We start from the raw sequence: 21,632 nt of genomic DNA on the forward strand, positions 1-21,632 counted from the left end.
GAAGAACAAACTGTTCAGCATGAGCATGGATACTTCACTTTACCGAGCTGACCTTGAGAACCTCATGATGTACGGAAAGGAAGTCAAGAACTCACTTATCGTTGCATCATTGGTGTGGAGACCGGCACACCATGAATGTAACCGGCACAGAGTTGACAGAAAAGATGATCCTCACAATAATGTATTTACAACCCCTCCTCCCAAAAAAGCAAGATCAATCAAAGACGAAATTTCGAAATGATGGATCGCTACACATGGCCATGTGGTTGCACGACAGGTGTGGATGTACTGCTGACATTGATGGCAAATGCTAACGAGTACAAAATCAACATTGAAGAAGCAAGAATTTACGCGCGTCTCAGAACAAGAGAGTGTTGAGGTACATTTAATTAGTTCAGTTTGAAGACGCCCTGAAGCATTGAATGACCTTTTTCATTTCTTTAGATTCGTTGGTGTGTGGATAATGTTGTATATGCATTTTCTGTCATCAACATAGTGTCGGATTCTCATTAAAATATGTACTGTCTTCAATATGATTTTTCATGAAACGATACAATAAAATAAATGTTTATTGATCACTATGGATATCTGTTTTCTTCAGCTCAGAAACGTAGTATAAATAGATGGCAAAATGACACTGTACTTGATGGAAGAAACTCTTGGTCTTCTCTTAAAATTGTAAAAACGTTCTTGTTAAACGTGGCTTTTCTTTTGTATTTATCAGTTCTTCATGGAGAGGGAGGGACTGGACCAAATCTTTACTTGTTTATAATTGAGTTAGCTGGTATTATTATTCTTGGTCAATTTTTCTTAACAAACTTTGCTTTTGACTTCTTTACTTTCTTTAACTGTCCAACTTTGAATTTGTTTTTAATAGGATGTTTTATTCATGTCCGTATCTACACATTCAAGAATATTTACTTCACGTCCGTGGTTAAAGAATATAAAGTGGTACATCCATCGGTCTTGATATTCAGCATGTACTCGTCGAGGAAAATGAGAGAGAACCAGCAAAAATAGGCAACTTAAGTGAAGCTATGTGCTTGTTTAACAGAGTACAGCACCTCCTGGGAACAACATTCTCAACTCCTCACTCAACGATGGGAGACGGTACAGTAGCGGTTGATACAGAGATGGTGAAGTAGAAGAAAGCAGAGACGAGAAGAACAGAGGGAGGAATTTTCAGTCCCCATAACATACGATTGGGAAACGGAGGCAGATGTGACTATTTTAGGATGTCAGTCTCCGGCAACTAACATGTCCAGATGTACCCCTAATGTCGAACCTGGTATGGAAGATGCAGTTACCCTGGGTATTGATAACATACGACATCCGGGATAAAATCCAACGACCCTGTTGTTTTTAGAAACAGAGATAATACTCAAGTATTGATAATGATTGGAATTTTTTTAAATGTTATACGTGTCTTTCACAGCTTAAACTTAAATCCACGCTCCATTATTATCTCTTGTGATGATAGTGTGATAATTTGTTTGAGTCTATAGTGTGTGAGACCATATACCCTTTTTATGGGTGATGCTATGTTTTTGTGTGAGCATTCTTACCCCACCCATGGATGGCAGTGTGTGCATTTGTGAGTACACCTACCCTTTCCGTTAGTTAATAAGTGTGGATACTGATCATTTAGGCGGCGTATTGGATAGTAGGTATGCCTGTGTGAACTTTCCTACCTTTCTCAGGGGTGATAGTATGCTTGTGTGTAATTGTACTCCTTTGCTTTTCGTCTGTTAGGATGTGCGGGTGCTGGTCAGTAGAGTAGATAACAGTGTAATGATCAGTGAAAATGATGTGGTGGTTAATCAGTGTTGTTTTAACATCACATGTTCCCTTATATCCAGATGCCATGTTTTACTGAAGATCAAAAAACCATTTGTATATACAAAGGGAAATGTCACATTCAATTTTAACAATACATTTCCGCTTGTACCGCAGGCGCCTTATTAATGTTGAACCTGTATAGTTTTAACATTACGAAAGCGCCGTTGAACCTATGTACATTTCTTTTAACATTACCGTTCTCTCATATTCTTTTAATCAGTGTCAGACTGTTAGTCAGACAGATTATTGTTAAATTCCCCTTGTGCCCAGACTCCCACTGTAATGGTGCAAACGTTCGTAGAAATAAATTAACTGTCCATTCTGTCGCAATCAGCGTGACATGTAACCATTAGGTTTTATGTATGGGCTGGACTCTCAATCTTTTGCTGACTGCAAGGTATGGAACTGGCTCTGTTTGGGGAATGAACTGACTTTTAATTAGGGTCCGTTAGATAATGGTCAGAGACATGGAAGACGTCAGTGTCAACGCAAGTTCAATAGCGGAAAATGGCAACTGTTGAGACAAATCAAGAAATATTTTAGGAAGTTTGGCGATTTGAATAAGTGTTAAAAAATGATATTTTCCAGCAAAGTTATTAATACGGCGGAATAGAGGATTATACTGACTTCAATGGGAGTTATACAATTGCTGGCGGGTAAAGAAAAAGTAATTCTGATTGGCTAATCTAAACGAGATTATGTTTTCCCAGACGGAGTTCAGGCTTTTAAGAAATTCTCCCGGAGAAAGTAGTCAGTCTAAGTTCTGAGGTAAACCAGAATTTAAGCTCCGGAAAATAATAATTATTTTTCGTTAGATTGTCTAGGGGAGGCGAGTTGGAAAGTGAGGGATACGAAAAGAGAGAGGTTCGGCTTCATAAAAAGTGTGCGAGCCTCGATAACGCATAAGGTTTGTCTCAATTGCATACAATATATGTCCATTGATATAAGTTTGTAATTATTCGTTGAATTATCCATTTAAAATGATAAATCAATGTTTTTCTTTGAGTTCAAAAGTAATTGTTTGCAAATTCAAATGTTATATGTACGACTCATTCATTATATGAATGAGTTCGGATATAGTTGTTTTGTATGTAATGGAAATCATGTATCATAAAGGTTTCATGCATTGCTGGTGAGAAGTAAATTGTATCTCTTAAATGATTTATATAATGTATGCTGAGAATTGATTTTTCTATGTCAGGAAACGTATGTCAATTTATCGCTAATTAGTAAAGTAACGTAGTTATGATAAGGAGTGAAGTCCATTGATTCGTTGTGTAATTAAGTTGTGAATTCTTTCAAACCGGGAATCGAGGTTGTAAACATTAGGAGTGTGTATCGACATGCATAGCTCAGCTGGTACTTTTTAGCTACCGCGGGATAGTACTGGTTACCCGAGAGTTCTAATTATGTCGTAGTTCCAATTAAGAATGCAATGAGCGGCTGGAAAAGTTATAAATTCACATTAACATGTTTGTGCGTGTGTGTGTGTATTATGTTGCAAACTGACCATAGCTTAGTTCTGTTGAATTACGATAGAAGATATCTGACGTAAAGAGTATGAATATTGTTGATCAAAGGAAGAGGAAAAACCCGACACGTATTTAGGTTGGGTATTATATTTTATATTTGAAGCGAAAATAGCTTCATAATGTATTGCACGGTCGAAAAGAATACAGTCTAAAGAAATGGCAGTTGGTGACCCGAAGAGGCGAGAGAGAGAGAGAGAGAGAGAGAGAGAGAGAGAAGAAGAAGAAGAAGAAGATGATGATGATGATGATGATGAAATACGGCAAGGCCGACCTATCACCACTGGGATTTGGAAAAGATAGGAAGCACCAGGCGATGCTGACATGCCCGCAATTTCAGTTCGATCAGTCATTCGAATATATGATGAAATTTCTTCTATCAGTATAACATAACGGCTAATTGAATTTCGCATAAATGTTTTAACTCTCTTTCTAAGAGAAAGGTAGTCAGTCACATGTCATATTCAATTTCATTTTGCTAATGTAATTAATAAAATTGTTACATTTCAAATACTGGGCCTAATGTTATTCTATTCTATATCTCTGCTCAGATCTCTGTTATTCCATTCATTAATTTCATATTCTAATGTATTGCTTACTCCATCTAGCCAATAACACCGTGGTCGATCATCTCATAGATTACGATAGCCAAAACCCATAAGGAATGGGTGATATCACACATTATCATTATACCCCCGACACCAACTCACATGTTAAATCTGTGGGCATTTCGACATAGAATTTCCGCTGGACCCTGATTCTCATCATTCCAAGATGTTTGCCCAATGTTAGTTTCCCTTGTACCGATACTCATCTTTTTCGTACCCTTAGTAATTCTCTTAACTTCAGCGGTTCGCCTTCTCCGACATTTTTACATCACTGTCATTTCCCTATGTTAGGTCAAACACATTTCTCTTCTGGTGTGCGGTTTGCTGCACGTGCAACTGCAGATAGTTTTAGAGAGGTATTTTGGCTTTCAATCGGCATTAGATTTATTGATAGGATGAAAGAAACAAAACAGCTATACAAATAGTAAGAACTTTTCAAATACTCATCGAATCCTACATTAAACACCATTGCAACTAGAATTTATGACTGAGCTGCACTCGCAATTTCAAATGCGTACAAAATGTAATATTATATTTATCAAATAGCAGATATTCAATGAAACCGTGTAACACTGCAGCGAAGTACATTCGGATGTCTTCGATGTTATGCTTTATTGCCTTTAACTCGTCCTTTTGTCCTTCCCTATGCTCATGGGAATGTTCTTCCACGTGGTTAGTATGTAAACAATATATGTGTTTATTTAGCTTAAAAAGACAGTAGCAAAGTGAGAAAAAATACTTTCTAGTTCAGATCTAAAGTAATGGGGATTTTTTTCTCAAATTGCAATTATTTTTCACTTAATTAACGTTGCACTCAAATGATCAAAGTAATATGACTGATTACAATTTTTGTGTTGGTAATTCTGGTACGATATTTTTGTTGCATGTTATGTTAATGTATAGTGCACAAGTATTTGCGAAACGTAGAGACCCTTACACGGCAAATATAGTATGCAGTATTATTATGTGTGTGAGTGTGTGGGTTTTGGATTGTCAACGTAGTTGTAACAGTTTTTCAGTCATATCGCTACGATGTCTGCAGGGTGGCAGTTTATAGTGATGTCTAGCACTGGGGCGTACTGCTGCAGACATGTAGCATCATGTCCCGCCCATTCATATGATCCTGACACCAGGCCGACCAGTCCTAACACAAACTCCTTAATGCTGAGCGCCTAGCGAGGCAGCTGTTAGAACCATTTTTATAAGTCTTTGATATGACTTGGCCGGGGTTCGAACCAGCGACCACTCTAACCACTAGACCATCGAGTCTCTCTCTCTCTCTCTCTCTCTCTCTCTCTCTCTCTATTTGATTGCAGAACTCGCATGCTTCTATTGCAGTCACGGACAAGTACCAGTTCCCCAACCTCCTAACTACCGGTATTTATAATTAAAAATTGCGCGAATCTTTACATGGCAAAATAATACTACCAGGCAAGAACGACACAGACAGACGAACAGACACACAATACCAATTTAAGATGCTCCCGCTGCGATTTCATAGGGAATTTGTTATGGAATTGATATTCTTGTCACTGCTATCAAAGGCTTTCAGTTTGTTATGGAATTGATATTCTTGCCATTGCTATCAAATTCTTTCAGTTTATTATGGAATTGAAATTCTTGCCATTGTTATCAAAGCTTTCAGTTTGTTATGGAATTGATATTCTTGCCATTGTTATCAAAGGCTTTCAGTTTGTTATGGATTTGATATTCTTGCCATTGCTATCAAAGGCTTTCAGTTTGTTATGGAATTGATATTTTTGCCATTGCTATCAAATGCCTTCAGTTTATTATGAAATTGAAATTCTTGCCATTGTTATCAAAGGCTTTCAGTTTTTTATGGAATTGATAGTCTTGCCATTGCTATCGAAGGCTTTCAGTTTGTTATGGAATTGATAGTCTTGCCATTGCTATCAAAGGCTTTCAGTTTGTTATGGAATTGATAGTCTTGCCATTGCTATCGAAGGCTTTCAGTTTGTTATGGAATTGGTATTCTTGCCATTACTATCAAAGGCTTTCAGTTTGTTATGCAATTGATATTCTTGCCATTACTATTAAAGGCTTTCAGTTGGTTATGGAATTGATATTTTTGCCATTGCTATCAAAGGTTTTCCGTTTTGAGTTTTGAAATTCTTGCCATTGTTATCGAAGGCTATCAGTTTGTTATGGAACTGATATTCTTGCCATTGCTATCAAAGGCTTTCAGTTTGTTATGGAATTGATATTCTTGCCATTACTATCAAAGGCTTTCAGTTTGTTATGGAATTTATATTCTTGCCATTACTATCAAAGGCTTTCAGTTTGTTATGGAATTGATATTCTTGCCATTGCTATCAAAGGCTTTCAGTTTGTTATGGAATTGATATTCTTGCCAATGCTATCAAAGGCTTTCAATCAAAAGCTGAGGTTTTGTTTACCTTAGAGATGATATGACATAAAGCTACGTGAAAGGTTAGAGATATGGAAAATGAGATGAACAAATGTCACGTGAAAGAGTCAGTGATGAGGAAAATTACATGAACTAAGGTCATGTGATTAAGTCAAATATAGGGAAAATTACATGAATTAAGGTCGAGCGAAAGAGTCAGAGATGATGCAAATTATATGAATTAAGCTGAAGTGAAAGAATCAGAGCTGTGACAATAGAGACTTACGAAATATTCGAATTGGGACAGTGCGACAACGAAGTTCCCATGGCTTTGATCAAAGAAAGTTCTTCTAAGGATAAGAATACGCCATGCGCCAAAACAGTCTGAAACAGATAAGTATATATAAGTATGTAGTGTGTCTGTGCGTGTGTGGGTGTGGGTGTGTGTGTGTGTGTGTGTGCGCGAGAGACAGAGAGAGGGAGAGCAAAGTTAAGAATACAATCCAAGTTCTTGTTGTCGTCCTCGTCCTCGTTCCTCTCGCCTTTCAAAACAATTTAAAAACATATCTTAAAACAAGTGATTCAAAATATGATTATACAATACGCTATGTATATTTTACAGTTTCGTGAATATTGCCAACAATTCAAGTCCATAGCCTCTCTTTAAACCAGTTTCTTGAATACTGACACCAGGCCGACCAGTCCTAACACTAACCTCTTAATGCTAAGCGCCAAGCGAGGCAGCTGGTAGTACCATTTTTATAAGCCTTTGGTATGACTCTGCCGGTGTTCAAAGTTGCGACCTCCCGCATCCGAGGCGGACACTCTAAGCACTAGGCTACCAGAGTGGTCAGCTCTATGAGTATAGGAAAACAAAGACATTTTGTGTTTAAGATAAACAAATAGGATCATATATTAGTGTCTGGAAAAAATAATAAAACTAGGATTATATATTTAATTAAATCCTTAACGACGAGTTATGATGCGCTCCTTTCTCTCCGAACGATCAATTAATGTACTAATTTGTACTTTAAAGTACACAAGCAGTACGCATCAACACATGCGCATTATACATATAGTGTAAAGAACTTACTCTGTTTGTTAGAAGTCCGGCAGTATAGTAGGTGTCGGTGTAGTTTTTGCTTTCCGGAAAAAGTTCATGTACAAGTTCAACTTCCCTTTTATTCTCACTTATGTGCGTCTGAAATAATAATAATAATAATAATAATAATAATAATGCAAATATTATTTTTTTCAAGAATAAAGTATGACCAATAACTATAGGTTACTGCATTTGTATGGGAAAATACGATCTTGGGAGTGCAGTATATCCATCCAATAAAACGAGTTCATATTTTGCCCATACAAATGCAATAACCTTTTATTTATATGCTCATTTTCTTATTCTACCTAAGGCTTAATTATACCAACAAAAATACACTACAAGAAACAAAGTAACTGAATGTATGCCGTATTCCAAACTAAATACACACGCGCAAATTCATCATTACACAACAACAACAACATTATTAATGCGCACATAATTCCGCCCAGATAAATTTGAATTTAGTCGCGCGCTAGACATAAGGTTCGAAAGAAAATTGCGTTTTGGTCTACTTCAAATTTAAATTTGAAGTCATATTGTGAATAAATGCGCATTGCAACAACTTTTCCATTTGATCTGGAATGAATAGATTTTGGTACTGTTGTCGTTTCTACAAAAATCTGTGATTATGCACTGGTTGTATCTATACCAATTCTACATGAAGTACATCGGATTTAAGCGGCGACGGAGCAGCGTGTTGACATCTGCAAGTGTGTTTCTGTTCTGTCATTGAATGTTAAAATCATAATATGGGGAAAATATGAAGTCTTTCAATTGCAATTATCAAAAGGACGCTATAGAATATAATTTTTATTCCATTTTTAGTGCAGTAAGGAGGATGTAATTTCACTTGGAATAAAGTCGAAATTACAATACAAATTTGAAATGTGTAATCAAGCTTGAGAACCCATGACATGGCTCATGTAATTCGGATTTGCAGAGCTAAGAGAATACTTTTTGAGGAAATTCAGGTTGTAAAACTGTAAGTATATTTTATGCCATTCTTATTATCAGCTAAAAAAGACAGTTTATGCCTTGTCACTTGCATGTTATTTGTAGGAACCCAGCAATTTTATGAAATCTGGCGTCTATCGCCCGCCTAAATCCGAAACATTGCATCAAAAGGTAACGCGGAATGTAGCAAAGCAGCTGCTATGTGGCAATCCACGAATCATCTGCTTTAGTTCATTCAGAAACAAATCTGATCAACCAAAAATGTAAACCGCCAGGTACGAGAGTATACATGATTTGTTTAGAAATAAAAAGTGCTAGCGTCTGCGTCAATTGTTTGTTTAGAATAGAAAGTATTTTCTTTATGAGTGCAATATGAAGTTGAGCGCGAGTTCAGTATCGTACAATACTGACCGATTCTGACAATGCAATGTTAACGGAGAAAACAAATGAGCATATAATAATAGCGTCTAACTATATATTGAACTATCTCTCTGTCTACTTAGCTAGAGAATTACCTATAGGTCTGTCTCTCTCCCTGCACACACACACACACACACACACACACACACACACACACACACACTGATGTTCATTACAAAATTAAGCCACATTAATCATGCTGTGCACACGCATATGTGTGTTTTGTGTGTATGAAAAAAAGTCTACCTACCTGTATAGGCACCTTGTATTTTTTCGCCAAGTCTCCCAACTGCTTAAGTAGTTTGCTGTCACAAGAAACGCTGAATCGAGGGGTGATTACTGGCGTTATCAGTGGATACTACAAATAAATGAAGCAACTACTAAATATTTCAGAACTTTTATTTCTTTTAGAACTGTAAAAATATTTGTGAGTCATGCTTTATCATCATACGTTACAACCAGTATCTTCGGTCGAGTTTGCACATGTTAGTGCACACAAACACAAAGTCATGTGCCGTATATTTGCAAGCTTATGCCGAGATGAAATAGTTCCGATGTTCGGCTGCATGAGTTTGCTTCACTATCAATAAATTAAGATGTAGAGCCAATAAATGTATTATATATCCTGACATGCAGAATGTGTCATCCGATATATTGGTGAACCAGCTGTTTTTAGAAAAAGAATAAAACACCACAGAAGTCAAATTCGCAATAAAATCAACTCGCCAACCACCAATATTTAAGTGGTACATTCAGCATAGTCCCTTGAGATGCTACCGATAGAGTGTGACTCACGGTAGACGACACAGAATGCATACGTCAGGGAACGTCACTAAATGCAGCAACAAAGAACTTGTGGTGAAACGAGATATTCCAAATGCAGTCTTTTAAAAAAAATCATTTAGGTGTCAGATTATGACTCGTATGCAGGTATTTACGACAATATTTACATACGTAAGTATTCGTTAACTTATTACATGCATTTATATTATTATTATTATTATTATTATTATTATTATTATTATTATTATTATTATTTGTTTTTCGGTATTCCGCTACAATATTTTCATGACAGATTCCCTTTACCACCATCTCGAAGCCTAGCATTACTTGGATGCATAACCTTTGGTACGTAACCTTTGGTACATTACCGTTGGTACATTACCACTGGTACATAACCTTTGATATATATTTCAGTACCTGGTCTTCCGTTTTTTATCCATAGCCTCGATTCAGGTCCAAATAATTTGGTACTCCGCCAAATTTGCAAATACAATTTTATTATTTTCAAAACGAAACACAATATAGATAATTTGTTGACTCATTTTCAAACAGTTTTCATCTTTTTTGTTGCTGTTTTTGCCTCATCGATTAAATCTCTTTTGTCTATATTCCCTTTTTCATTTAAATGTGTAACACGCCTTCCTCTCGGTTTTTGTGTGAAGTGTCTTCATTGATGCAAGTTGTTTCCCCCCTAACGAAGAGCTCTGTTAACTCTAATCATTGGGATAAACACAAGTAACTGTGTCGTCCAATATTCCTCAGTAAGGTTCTATATATAGAAATATATAATAAATCAAAGGTAATATATAGTGTATGTAATTTTCGTTGATCGCTATATGGATTTCATTGATCGCTATATGGATTTCATTGATCGCTATATGGATTTCATTGATCGCTATATGGATTTCATTGATCGCTATATGGATTTCATTGATCGCTATATGGATTTCATTGATCGCTATATGGATTTCATTTTCAGGAAAACATCCGTTTTTGGCTACCAGATGCTCACTTCAGAAGTAAAACAGGCTGTCTGATTTTAAAAAAATTCAAGAGGAAGAAATTAAAACTTCGAAAAATCACATACAACTAAAAGAGACCAGATACAGACGCGAGACATGCCAATTTTCGCAAGGACATGTAAGTACGCACATACCGACAGACGCAGTTATGAGGATGCATCCAACATTTTGCCGACATGTCTCTGATTATTTGCTTATAAAACAAAAATTTTCTCCTTTCTCCACATAATGACGAGTTTATTTATTACGAACATGAAATCCTTGATCATTAAAAAAATGACAATACCCTCCAGTTCCTTCCCATAATAAGTCCTTACTAATACAATGTGTTTCTGTATAAAACTTGATTGTAGTACCTTCTTTTCCAGGACACTTTCTATATAGCTGGAAAAAGAAGAACAGGAAAGGCAAGTTACAAAGTTAGGAAACAATAAAACATGGGCTAAAACCAGCATTTCTTTGATTAAAAACACCGTTTTTTATTACATAATATGAAATCTGAAAGATATCACATAAAATACCCATTTACAGGAAATAAACTAATATAGTCAAAACGTATTGCTCCTTAGATGTTTATATAATTCATGCTAATTCGATTAATATAATATAATGTTCTTTTGTTAATTTTTACTGTTTATCTGTTTAAGTTGAAATTCAAAAGAATTTCAAATTGAGTTTACAAAAAAAAGATAATATCTATTTATCTATCTATCACTTGGATTCATTCACTTATTCCTTCATTTACCGTTCTGTTTCCTGTATGGATTCTTCTGCGTTTTCTCTGTAGAAGTCAGGGGAATTCCTGTTCATATTCACCTTTCCAACCAGTGCTCGTTGACCAGTCTTGTCTGTGTGTAAAGACCCAAATGTCAATATATATATATATATATATATATATATATATATATATATATATATATATATATATATATATATATATATATAAATAAGTATGCTATCATCGAAGATATTTCGTATTCCTCATTTCATTTTGTAAACTGTTTAGAATCATATTGTTTAGGCAACATATCTATTTAGAAATAAATTGGATAGACTAGAGATCTGTTTTCGTATTGTGTGCATTGCAACGAAATAAAAGGCAGTCCTTGTCAGTGGAAGTCAATAGTTTTTTCTTCTTTCTAAGTAGGTGTAAAACTTGCACTAATATAGGAAAGGAATGGTTTGACATTTACTGTTTGTAAAACTTCGACAGCATTTATATATTATTTAAACAAAAATCCTTAAGCGGTTTAAAATCTGATTTCCGGCGTTTCATTTATGAACTTATATATGTATCAGGTTTATTCCACATATCGCCTCGATACTGTATTGTAAAAATATCAAGACAATAAATTAACGACAGTAAATTAAACCGATTACCTGTAATCTAAAATGGTTGTCAGGGTGAAAATAATATGCATTTTTTCAGAGTAAAAAATGAATTATTAAATTGTCTAAGAGGCGTCACAGTTTAAAAGTAGTGGATGTATGGAGTGCGCGGGAGGGATGTACAATTGTTTGAAACATTTTGTTGTTCAGACAAGTACTTACGAATGATGTCACACAGAAGAAGTGTTGCGTCGGTGTGTATTGTGGCGAAATAACAGGCAGTCGTTGTCCCATTTTGTATCACTCTGTCCTAGAAAGTAAACATAATTAGCACAAGGTTTCAAGTAAGTAGACATCACCTTTACTTAAAGTCTATCAGATCTGGTATGCTAATTCGTTTATTCTATAAGATATATTCACGTGTTTGTCAAATGTGTAATTCTGTACATCATGCCTACAAATATTGTGACACGAGTTACAAGATAATCTAACTTAATTACTGTCCGTTTAAAGGAGTCACGGTACTAATTCAACTGCCATAGTAAACATATGGAAACACTATCATATTCAAAATTCAATAACTTAAAATTTCTGGGTGCTGATGATCAGACTTATATTTCTCCATGCACAACTACCCTTGGTGCAAGCTTCTGTGTGGAGAACACCATATGACCCGCAGCATTTTCTTAATCTACATGTGCATGAAACACATGTTATTGATTCTGCACCAATAAATCGGGTGCTACTTTCATTAATGAGTACTCCTAAGTCAAGCCTGTAAAAATACTAAAATTGCATCAATAGAATTTTGTCTATATTTTTTTTTAAATTACAGATAGGATAAGCTCTCAAAAGATATTATTACCAAAAATTTCCATTTTCATTATTAACCAATTATGGACCACCAAACCCGTATATACTCTATTATTTGTTCACCCATTTCTAGACTGGTTTACAGTTCTTCCTTATGATTAGTAAAGTGTGTCCTAAAGAGAAGGAGGTAACCCTTGAAGACCCTTGGCTGCATCCTTTCTATTTATTTAATACAAATGAAACTTTTAATATTTGAGTAAATATCGATTAGGTATGTATGATCTTTTCTATAAAACTAGTCAAAACCTCTCTTGTCAAAGACAAACATCAAGGGAAACTAACTGAACTTGTTGGTTGTATAGCTTGATAAAAACATCGCAATTACATAATACTTATCATAATTATTTTTCTGTTGAAACTTCATCATATTTGTTAAACAAATTTCAAAGATTACACCAAAATGGTAATTTCTCCACCTCCCCAAACCCCATTTTTAAATTTAGCTGCTAGAGTCATTGTCTGTGAAGAGGGTCAGTGACCCCCAATAAGGACTCCTTTAATAATAATAATAATAATATTAATAATAATACTAATAATGAGGACTTTAACATTAAACAACACCTATAAGATAAAAAACATATAATAATATTATTACAAAAACAAACACAATGAAATCAGAAAAACATTAAAAAATAAAAAACATGCTGAGAATATTTCAGTTAGGAAACATTATTAGGTTTTTAAGTTTGTTCTTGCAGTCGAAATAAGTGAGTTTTGAGAGCCCTCTTGAATGTGATCACTGTCTTTGTGTCTAAGTTCAGTAGGCAATTCATTCCACGTTGCTGGGCTCTGGTATGCAAAAGAACGCTGTCCATATGACTTTGTTTTCATAGTGGGAATAATGAGTATACGATTGTCAGAAGAGGAGCGTAAGTATCTTGCTGGTGTGCACACATGGGTGAGATCGGGTAGGCATGTTGGACTAGAGTCCGACAGTGAAAAGTAGCACAGAGAACAAATTTTATGTTTGATTCTGGATCAAATGGATAGCCAGTGTAGGGTACAGAGCAGCGGGGAGGTGTGCTCTGATCGTGGTACTATAAGTATGATCCGAGCAGCTGTGTTTTGAATTTTTTGAAGTTTCTGGAGTAGATATTGAGATGAACCAGACAGAATTGAGTTACAATAGTCCAGTCTTGAAAGTACTAATGAACACACAAGTGTTTTAGTGGCATCAACTGAAAGATATTTGCGAATTGAGCTGATGCGTCTCAGCTCAAGATATGTAGCTTTGGATATGTTCATAACATGTTGGTGCAATGTGAGAGTACTGTCCAGAGTAACACCTAGGTTTCGTACTGATTGTGTGAATTTAATGTTGGTGTTGCTGATATTTATTGTTTGAGGTAAAGGATGTGAATGAGAAAGTCTTTGTGTTGTGATCAGAATGGCCTCAGTTTTATCATCATTCATCTGCAGCTTGTTACATATCATCCATGATTTCACATCAGTAATGCACCTCTCTACACCTCGGATGGTAGCATCAACTTAAGTTGGGTGGCTAGATTTGTATATTTGGGTGTCATCAGCGTACAATTGGTGAGACACTGGATGATGATCTATGACACTTGAGAGCGACTGAGTGTACAGAATGAAGAGAACAGGTCCAAGAACAGACCCCTGTGGAACATCACAAATAGATTAACTGTATTCCATTTGCAGATACAATTTGTGTCCTGTTGACCAAGTAGGACTTGAACCACAGTAAGGCTGTATCATGAATGCCAAATACATGCTGGAGACGGTGAAGTAATATATCATGGTCTATTGTGTCAAATGCTGCAGACAAATCAAGGAGGGAGAGGGCTGTAATCTTTCCGCTATCCAACGCAGAGAGAATGTCATTAACTACTTTTAGAAGAGTAGTTTCAGTATTGTGGCAAGGGCGATATGCAGATTGTACATTGCTTAAAAGACTGTTTGAATTTAGGTGAGATACAAGTTGGGATAGAACAACCTTTCCTAAGATTTTTTATATGAATGGGAGATTCGAAACTGGGCGGTAGTTCTTTAAATCGTTATGGTCTAGTGTTGGTTTCTTCAGCAGAGGTTTTACAAAGGCAGTTTTGAAAAATGATAGGAATTCCCCGGATGAGAGAGAGGTATTAATAACATCAGTTAGTGAAGGCAATACTGGATCTAAGCACTCAAGCAACAGTGATGTTGGAATTGGATCAAGTTCACATGACTTTGGTGCACTCTTCATCAGGATTGTACGTACGAAATCCATAGAGACAGGTTCAAATGCTGCTAATGGTTGCCGCTCAAATTCTGTATTCCAACTGTATGGTGACGACGAGTCAATTGAAATTGTGGTGTCAAGCTTATCTCTAATGGTTTGTACTTTGTCATGGAAGAAATTTGCAAACATGTCCGGAAGGTCGACTGGAGATAAGGTAGTTGGAAGTGGTGTTGATTTGTTTCTTGACATTAGCTTGTTAGTAATCTCGAAGAGCTCTTTGCAGCTGGAACTTTCCATGATCTTAGTAGTGTAGTGGGCTGATTTCGTTGCATGGACTATATCTGTGACATTCTTCTTAGCGGCTTCATAGATTTGCTTATGAATAGTGAGTCTGATGGAAAGCCAGAGCCTCTCAGCTTTACGGCGGTCTCTTTTAGCAGTGCGAAGCTGGTCCCTAACACTGCTATACCATGGAGAACACTTTTGAATTGATACTCTGCACTTGGTAGCTCGGGCATGTTTGTCAAGCAATGAACGCAGACAGTTATCGAGTTGTTCTGCGGTAGGAGGTAAGCAAGTTGTTATGTTAGCTTGGATATCGTGCATTAGTAGTTTGGTTCTATTTATCATACGGAGGTTTCTCTTAGTAGCAGATAAAGGTGGAGGGTTAGGGACTGATACGTCCAGATGGCATATAATGCAGAGGGGATCTGATGCAAGGTCATGGGATACCAGGGAGGACCGTAGAATGTTATCATCAGGTCTATGAAGAATCCAGTCTAAAATGTGACCATGTTTATTGGTGGATTGGTTAACTGACTGTTAGAGGATGAAAACATTAATGGAATCTATGAGTTTTGATGTATCTGAGTTTCCGGGACAGTCAAAGTGAAAGTTGAAATCTCCAAGAATAATCAGGTTGCCACCTATCGAATTTCCAAGGTCCAAGAAATTCGGAAACTGCTCCAAAAAGAGAGAGTCAGCCAGCTTGTTTTTTCTACTAGGAGGAGGGCAGTATAGGCAGAAAAAAATGGACTGACCTTTGCTCCAGTGTGAGTGTGGTTTGGACTAGTTCAAACGATGTGTGGTCGAAATTGAATGTTGTGGTGTAGTTAAGACGTTTTATCATGGAGTTCTTTGTGATGACAGCAATTCCACCTCCGCGAGAATTACGGGGGAACGACTTGATGGAGTAACCAGTGGGTGTTAGATCCGCACACTTGGGCTCATCGCCTGATGTTTTTAGCCATGTTTCTATCAGGAAAAATATGTCAACATTTTGGTCGTCGATAAAATTAACTATTTCTGTGTGCTTTTCCGGTGGTCCTACTGACTGGACATTGAATAATGCAATGCGCATAGGTATTTCTTGGACAGTTGACACAAAGGTTGACGAATTAATAGGGATTTGAATTAGGTTATCTAAATTAACGGTCGAATTTTTTTTTTACTGGTTGTGCCGAAATAAGGGAGATAACTGGGATTCTTCTTCCTGTTCTACGCCGGCCAGCTTTGAAACAACGTTTAAATCATCAACTTTGTACGGGTAAGAACCCTACTTTCGATTTGTTACAATTTCGGTTTTCGGAAAATATACCCACCGTCGCTAATTAAATTAAAACCCGTCATCATTATCTGAATTATATGGGATATATTTTTAAAGGGATGCCAAATGTATTTAAACACATTATGATCTATATTTCTTGATGAACTGATGAAGGACACCTGTTTAAAACTAGTCATTATCATTCATGTCAAAAAGCCAATTAGGAAATAAAAAGAGAGTAAACCACCTCTTTTCACGAACTAATTACGTAATTTGTATATTAAATTATGAATTATTGAGATAAGTACGTGCCAAGACAGTTTGATTAAATCAGATCTCCAAAAACCTACGTTATATATAGAAAGAGGCTGACATAAGAGGTTATGATCTGATTACAGCTCGTGAACCAATTACTTACATAACATAGAAGTATACTGACCATTTGGAAAGTCTTTTCATCGGCTTTAGCCCTTGTTATTTGGTTTACGGGGAAACCTACACCGATTGACAATATGTTGTTGAATACCTAGAATGACATTCTGAATCTTGAAAGCTTCAGGGTTATTGACCATAAGGTCATTATAATATGACTCCTGATAGGGACGGTAAGATCTTCCAATAACATTGGTCCGAGGAGATCCAACTGTAATCAGATTTGGGTGAGAATACACTTATCTATGTTAATAAATAATTTCTATCATTTCCCTGGCTATGCAGCTGATATGCAATGGCGGCCGTTATTTTCTTTAAGACTGCTCTTAAGTATACAAAATAAGGAGGTTTAACTTGAAATTAGTGTTCTCAGAATTATGGAAATACACCTTTCATCTTAGACTGATCTGATATGCGTTGCTCTGATTTGAAATTAGAGACCTGAACAAAAGCTGTAGTAAAGAACCCCGAGGGCTTACCACGACTATGTCGTAGGCGTTGTTGGCAAAAGTCAGATCCTTGTAACGAGCCTCCGTTGGAAACGTGTATTTCTCTAACCAGTCTAGGAGCTGAAGGTCAAGGCCCTTTCCAGCATTAGGGTATTGGGATGCATGTATATGGGTATCTACGAAGCCAGGAAGTATGAATTGCCTGGGGGGAAAATATCAGTTGTATCATAGCTAGCTAACTGAATAGACTATAGACTACATATATATATATATATATATATATATATATATATATATATATATATATATATATATATATATATATACGTACGTATGTATGTATCTATCGATCTGTCTAAAGTATCAAATAAACCTTTTACGCAGTATATTACATCTGCCAAGACTTAAATTTATCATAAAGATTGGTTGGGTTGTTGCTTTTTAAGTAAATAATTGATCTAGAGATATTCAGGTTAATCTGTTATGATCTGTCGGGTTTGGAGCTAGATTGCAAAACCATTCCGGCCGATCGATTAATGACATTTGCTCATAAGTATGTCCGGTGTCAAGACTTAAAGTTTATGTTTAGGTCATTTTTTTAATGGTAAATAGGGGTTTTTGTTGTGGGTTTAATGGCATTTTCCAGCACATGATAGGCTATACACGGCGGAGGAAGAACCCAGAAAAATCCACGGAAGAACCAATGACCCAATGGAAGCAAAACTTTCTCATATACAAATGTTGGCTGAGCCTGAGACTCGTATCTATGCAGAGATGAGACATCTGTAATCTGTAAGGGCGAGTGCCTTAGACCACTCGGCCGCCTGGGCCCCTTTACAGTAAGTAATGACTACAAATATGTATTGTGGCGAGTAAAAGGAGCGTGCACTTCTCTTAAATGTAACCTCCTCTGAGTTGCATTAAAGATAAAACGAAGTGTAGATAAAACCTATATTATACGAGCTGCCTGGACTGTTCATATTTTATTACTTCAAGATATTATGTAACTTACATAGTCTGTATCACATTTGTTTTATTACACGGTTCTTTATCCACGGCTAAATCGTACGTTTTCGTTTAATTCTGGCGAACGTGGGTGACATCATTGGTGCCAAAATGCAACGTTTAATCATGGTATATTATTGCTGCAATAAAGGTCACCAGTCCAGTATGATCGATTCAGTTATTCTAATCGACTCAGGAAGTAAGGAGAAATCTTGTTAACTTTCTTCATTTTGTTTGGAGGCGGGGAGGGGAATGGGGTTTGAGAAAGGCGTGAATTGTGCTATGTATAAGTGATTTGGAGAGCATTTCGTACAATCCAAGTATTCAAACTAGTAACTCAGTAACCCCTACATTCTTTCTCGGCCTATTCAGATTTCAGTCGAGGCCAAATTATCGTAGCTATATATGTGCCAGGTTGTCGAGAACCTTTGGAGGGTAAATTCCCATTTCTGCATCCTGCCTGACATCGGTAATTTTTCCCTAGATATTTAAATTGGCATGTCATTTTATATTAGAATTTACTCGTGTAAACTGAATTTCTTTATGGCACATGGAGATTTCAGATTAGATTGAATCGTTGCTGGCCTAAACAAGTTTTTAAATAATTAGTAATATAATCAAGTACGTATGTATGTATGTATGTATGTATGTCCTCATTCTGTCATTTTCAGATGATCGTAATGTAAAACGAAAACTTTAATTGCGTCTTAAACTAACCATGTCAGTAAACACGTATAAATATATACTGACTCAACAGACATCCGCATTTAAAATCAAAGATCATATTTTTCAGTCTAGATTTATTTTGCATGATACCCAGTATGTACCAAACATGGATATGCTGGAGTATTTGTTTGATCTTAAAAATATTTTTAAGAACATGCAAGAATTTTTATATAAATTTACCGCATACTATAAAATATACAGAGCATAAAATGTCGTTAACATATTGATTACTACTTACGATTTGTAAGAATGCTGGGTAATGTCTAAATGTGTACTTACTCGTGGTCATTTTCAGTGTGAACCCGTATTTGAGTGCAGAACTCGGTCATTGTATATAACATGTAACGTCTCATTCAAGCTAACTCTTGCATAACATCAAAGAAGGGTTTAGAATGTATTGAAACAAGAACGTACACTGTTTGAGAAGAAAAAAAACTAATCTAGCCAAAGCAAATTATATTTAAAAAAACAGCAAACATTTATTGACCAATGGAACGACGTGATTGTCAGGCAATCACATTAACTTGATGTACGAGATGAAAGTCGATAATGGAGACTTCGTAATATCAGAGAATCTGAAGAGGGAAAAATTGTGTTTAACGCAAAATGAAAATGTATATTCTAATTCTCCATTTCATTCATGTACAAAATAAAATAGTTTTACTTTAATATAAAGAATAATATCCTTTATATTCAAATATAGTTTTCTAGACGTACTACACATTCCGAAGCACGCTACTAAAAAGTTGTATAAGAAGGTGTGTGTGTGTGTGTGTGTGATCTGGATTTTTAATGTAGCTTTAACAATTTTTCAGTCATATCGCTATGATGTCTGCAGTGTGGCAGTTTATAGTGATGTCGAGCACTGGGGCATCATGCCACAGGCATGTAGCAAGATGTCCCACCCAGTCACATTATCCTGACACCAGGACGACCGGTCCTAACACCAACTTCTTAATGCTGAGCGCCTAACAAGGCAGCTATTAGTATCATTGTTGTAAGACTTTGGTATGACTCGGCCGGGGATCGAACCCATGACCAACCGCATCCGAGGCGGACGCTCCAACCACTAGGCCACCGGAGCGGTCGCCTAAGAAGGATATTACCGATCTGCATAAAATACATTTTTCTTACTAAGCCCAAAACAAATATTACAAACTAGAGCAAACATGCTCTCCTTTGTATGCTAGTGTAAAATGCATTTTCAAAGAGTGAGAAAATACCAAGTATAGAGAATTACAAAATTTTAATGAGATAGACTCAGCTTCTAGACAGCAAACTGATAGCAATGAACGACCTAGATAAATAGATGTAATAACATACGACAATCTCTTGTCGATTACTACTACTACTATCTATCTATCTGTGTCTGTGTGTGTTTATTCACTAGAAAATAACAGAGAACGACTCTGTTGTGCAGACAAATTTCGTGTTAAGTTACTGCTTAACAAAACGACAATAAAATGGGTTTAACACAACAAAACAAGTAAGTGTTGCATCGATATATTTTCAAAACTTCTTTTTGTCGCCTAATTGGCCAAAATGACCAACCATTTTTTTCCAAACCGTGTATTTCAATGCAAAGGACTAAATGGCAAAGGTTGAATGTATGCCCAGATTTTAAAGTATGTAAGTTCATAGCGTTCTATTTGCATTTGATGTCCTGCAAGTAAGTTGACATTAAAGTATAATAGTATAGGTTGAGATAAGAAGGGTAAAGTACTTAGTAAAGAGTGGTATCAACGACGTAACGTTAAAGTATAATAGTATAGGTTGAGATAAGAAGGGTAAAGTACTTAGTAAAGAGTGGTATCAACGACGTAACGTTAAAATGTAATAGCATAGGTTGAGATAAGAAGGGTAAAGTACTTAGTAAAGAGTGGTACCAATGACGTAACGTTAAAATGTAATAGTATAGGTTGAGATAAGAAGGGTAAAGTACTTAGTAAAGAGTGGTATCAACGACGTAACGTTAAAATATAATAGTATAGGTTGAGATAAGAAGGGTAAAGTACTTAGTAAAGAGTGGTATCAACGACGTAACGTTAAAATATAATAGTATAGGTTGAGATAAGAAGGGTAAAGTACTTAGTAAAGAGTGGTACCAATGACGTAACGTTAAAATGTAATAGTATAGGTTGAGATAAGAAGGGTAAAGTACTTAGTAAAGAGTGGTACCAACGACGTAACGTTAAAGTATAATAGTATAGGTTGAGATAAGAAGGGTAAAGTACTTAGTAAAGAGTGGTATCAACGACGTAACGTTAAAATATAATAGTATAGGTTGAGATAAGAAGGGTAAAATACGTAGTAAAGAGTGGTGCCAATGACGTAACGTTAAAGTATAATAGTATAGGTTGAGATAAGAAGGGTAAAGTACTTAGTAAAGAGTGGTATCAACGACGTAACGTTAAAATATAATAGTATAGGTTGAGATAAGAAGGATAAAGTACTTAGTAAAG

At 36.0% G+C, this 21,632-nt stretch overlaps 1 protein-coding gene across 1 annotated transcript in view; it reads right to left on the reverse strand.

The window, feature by feature from the left end:
• The window catches only part of LOC149798959 (guanine deaminase-like), a 47,117-nt gene that overhangs the window by 20,171 nt on the left and 5,314 nt on the right, over nt 1–21,632 (reverse strand). The window contains exons 3-9 of the mRNA XM_089958109.1: nt 17,470–17,641; nt 12,180–12,267; nt 11,374–11,476; nt 10,985–11,012; nt 9,074–9,181; nt 7,438–7,545; nt 6,631–6,728 (exon numbers count right to left, since the gene is read on the reverse strand). Coding sequence (XP_089814235.1) covers nt 6,631–6,728; nt 7,438–7,545; nt 9,074–9,181; nt 10,985–11,012; nt 11,374–11,476; nt 12,180–12,267; nt 17,470–17,641 — 705 coding nt within the window. The remainder of the gene's footprint in view (nt 1–6,630; nt 6,729–7,437; nt 7,546–9,073; nt 9,182–10,984; nt 11,013–11,373; nt 11,477–12,179; nt 12,268–17,469; nt 17,642–21,632) is intronic.

The sequence above is a fragment of the Sinohyriopsis cumingii genome, chromosome 5 (assembly GCF_028554795.1).
Source record: "Sinohyriopsis cumingii isolate HCF-2022 chromosome 5, ASM2855479v2, whole genome shotgun sequence".
NCBI classification, from domain to species: domain Eukaryota; kingdom Metazoa; phylum Mollusca; class Bivalvia; order Unionida; family Unionidae; genus Sinohyriopsis; species Sinohyriopsis cumingii.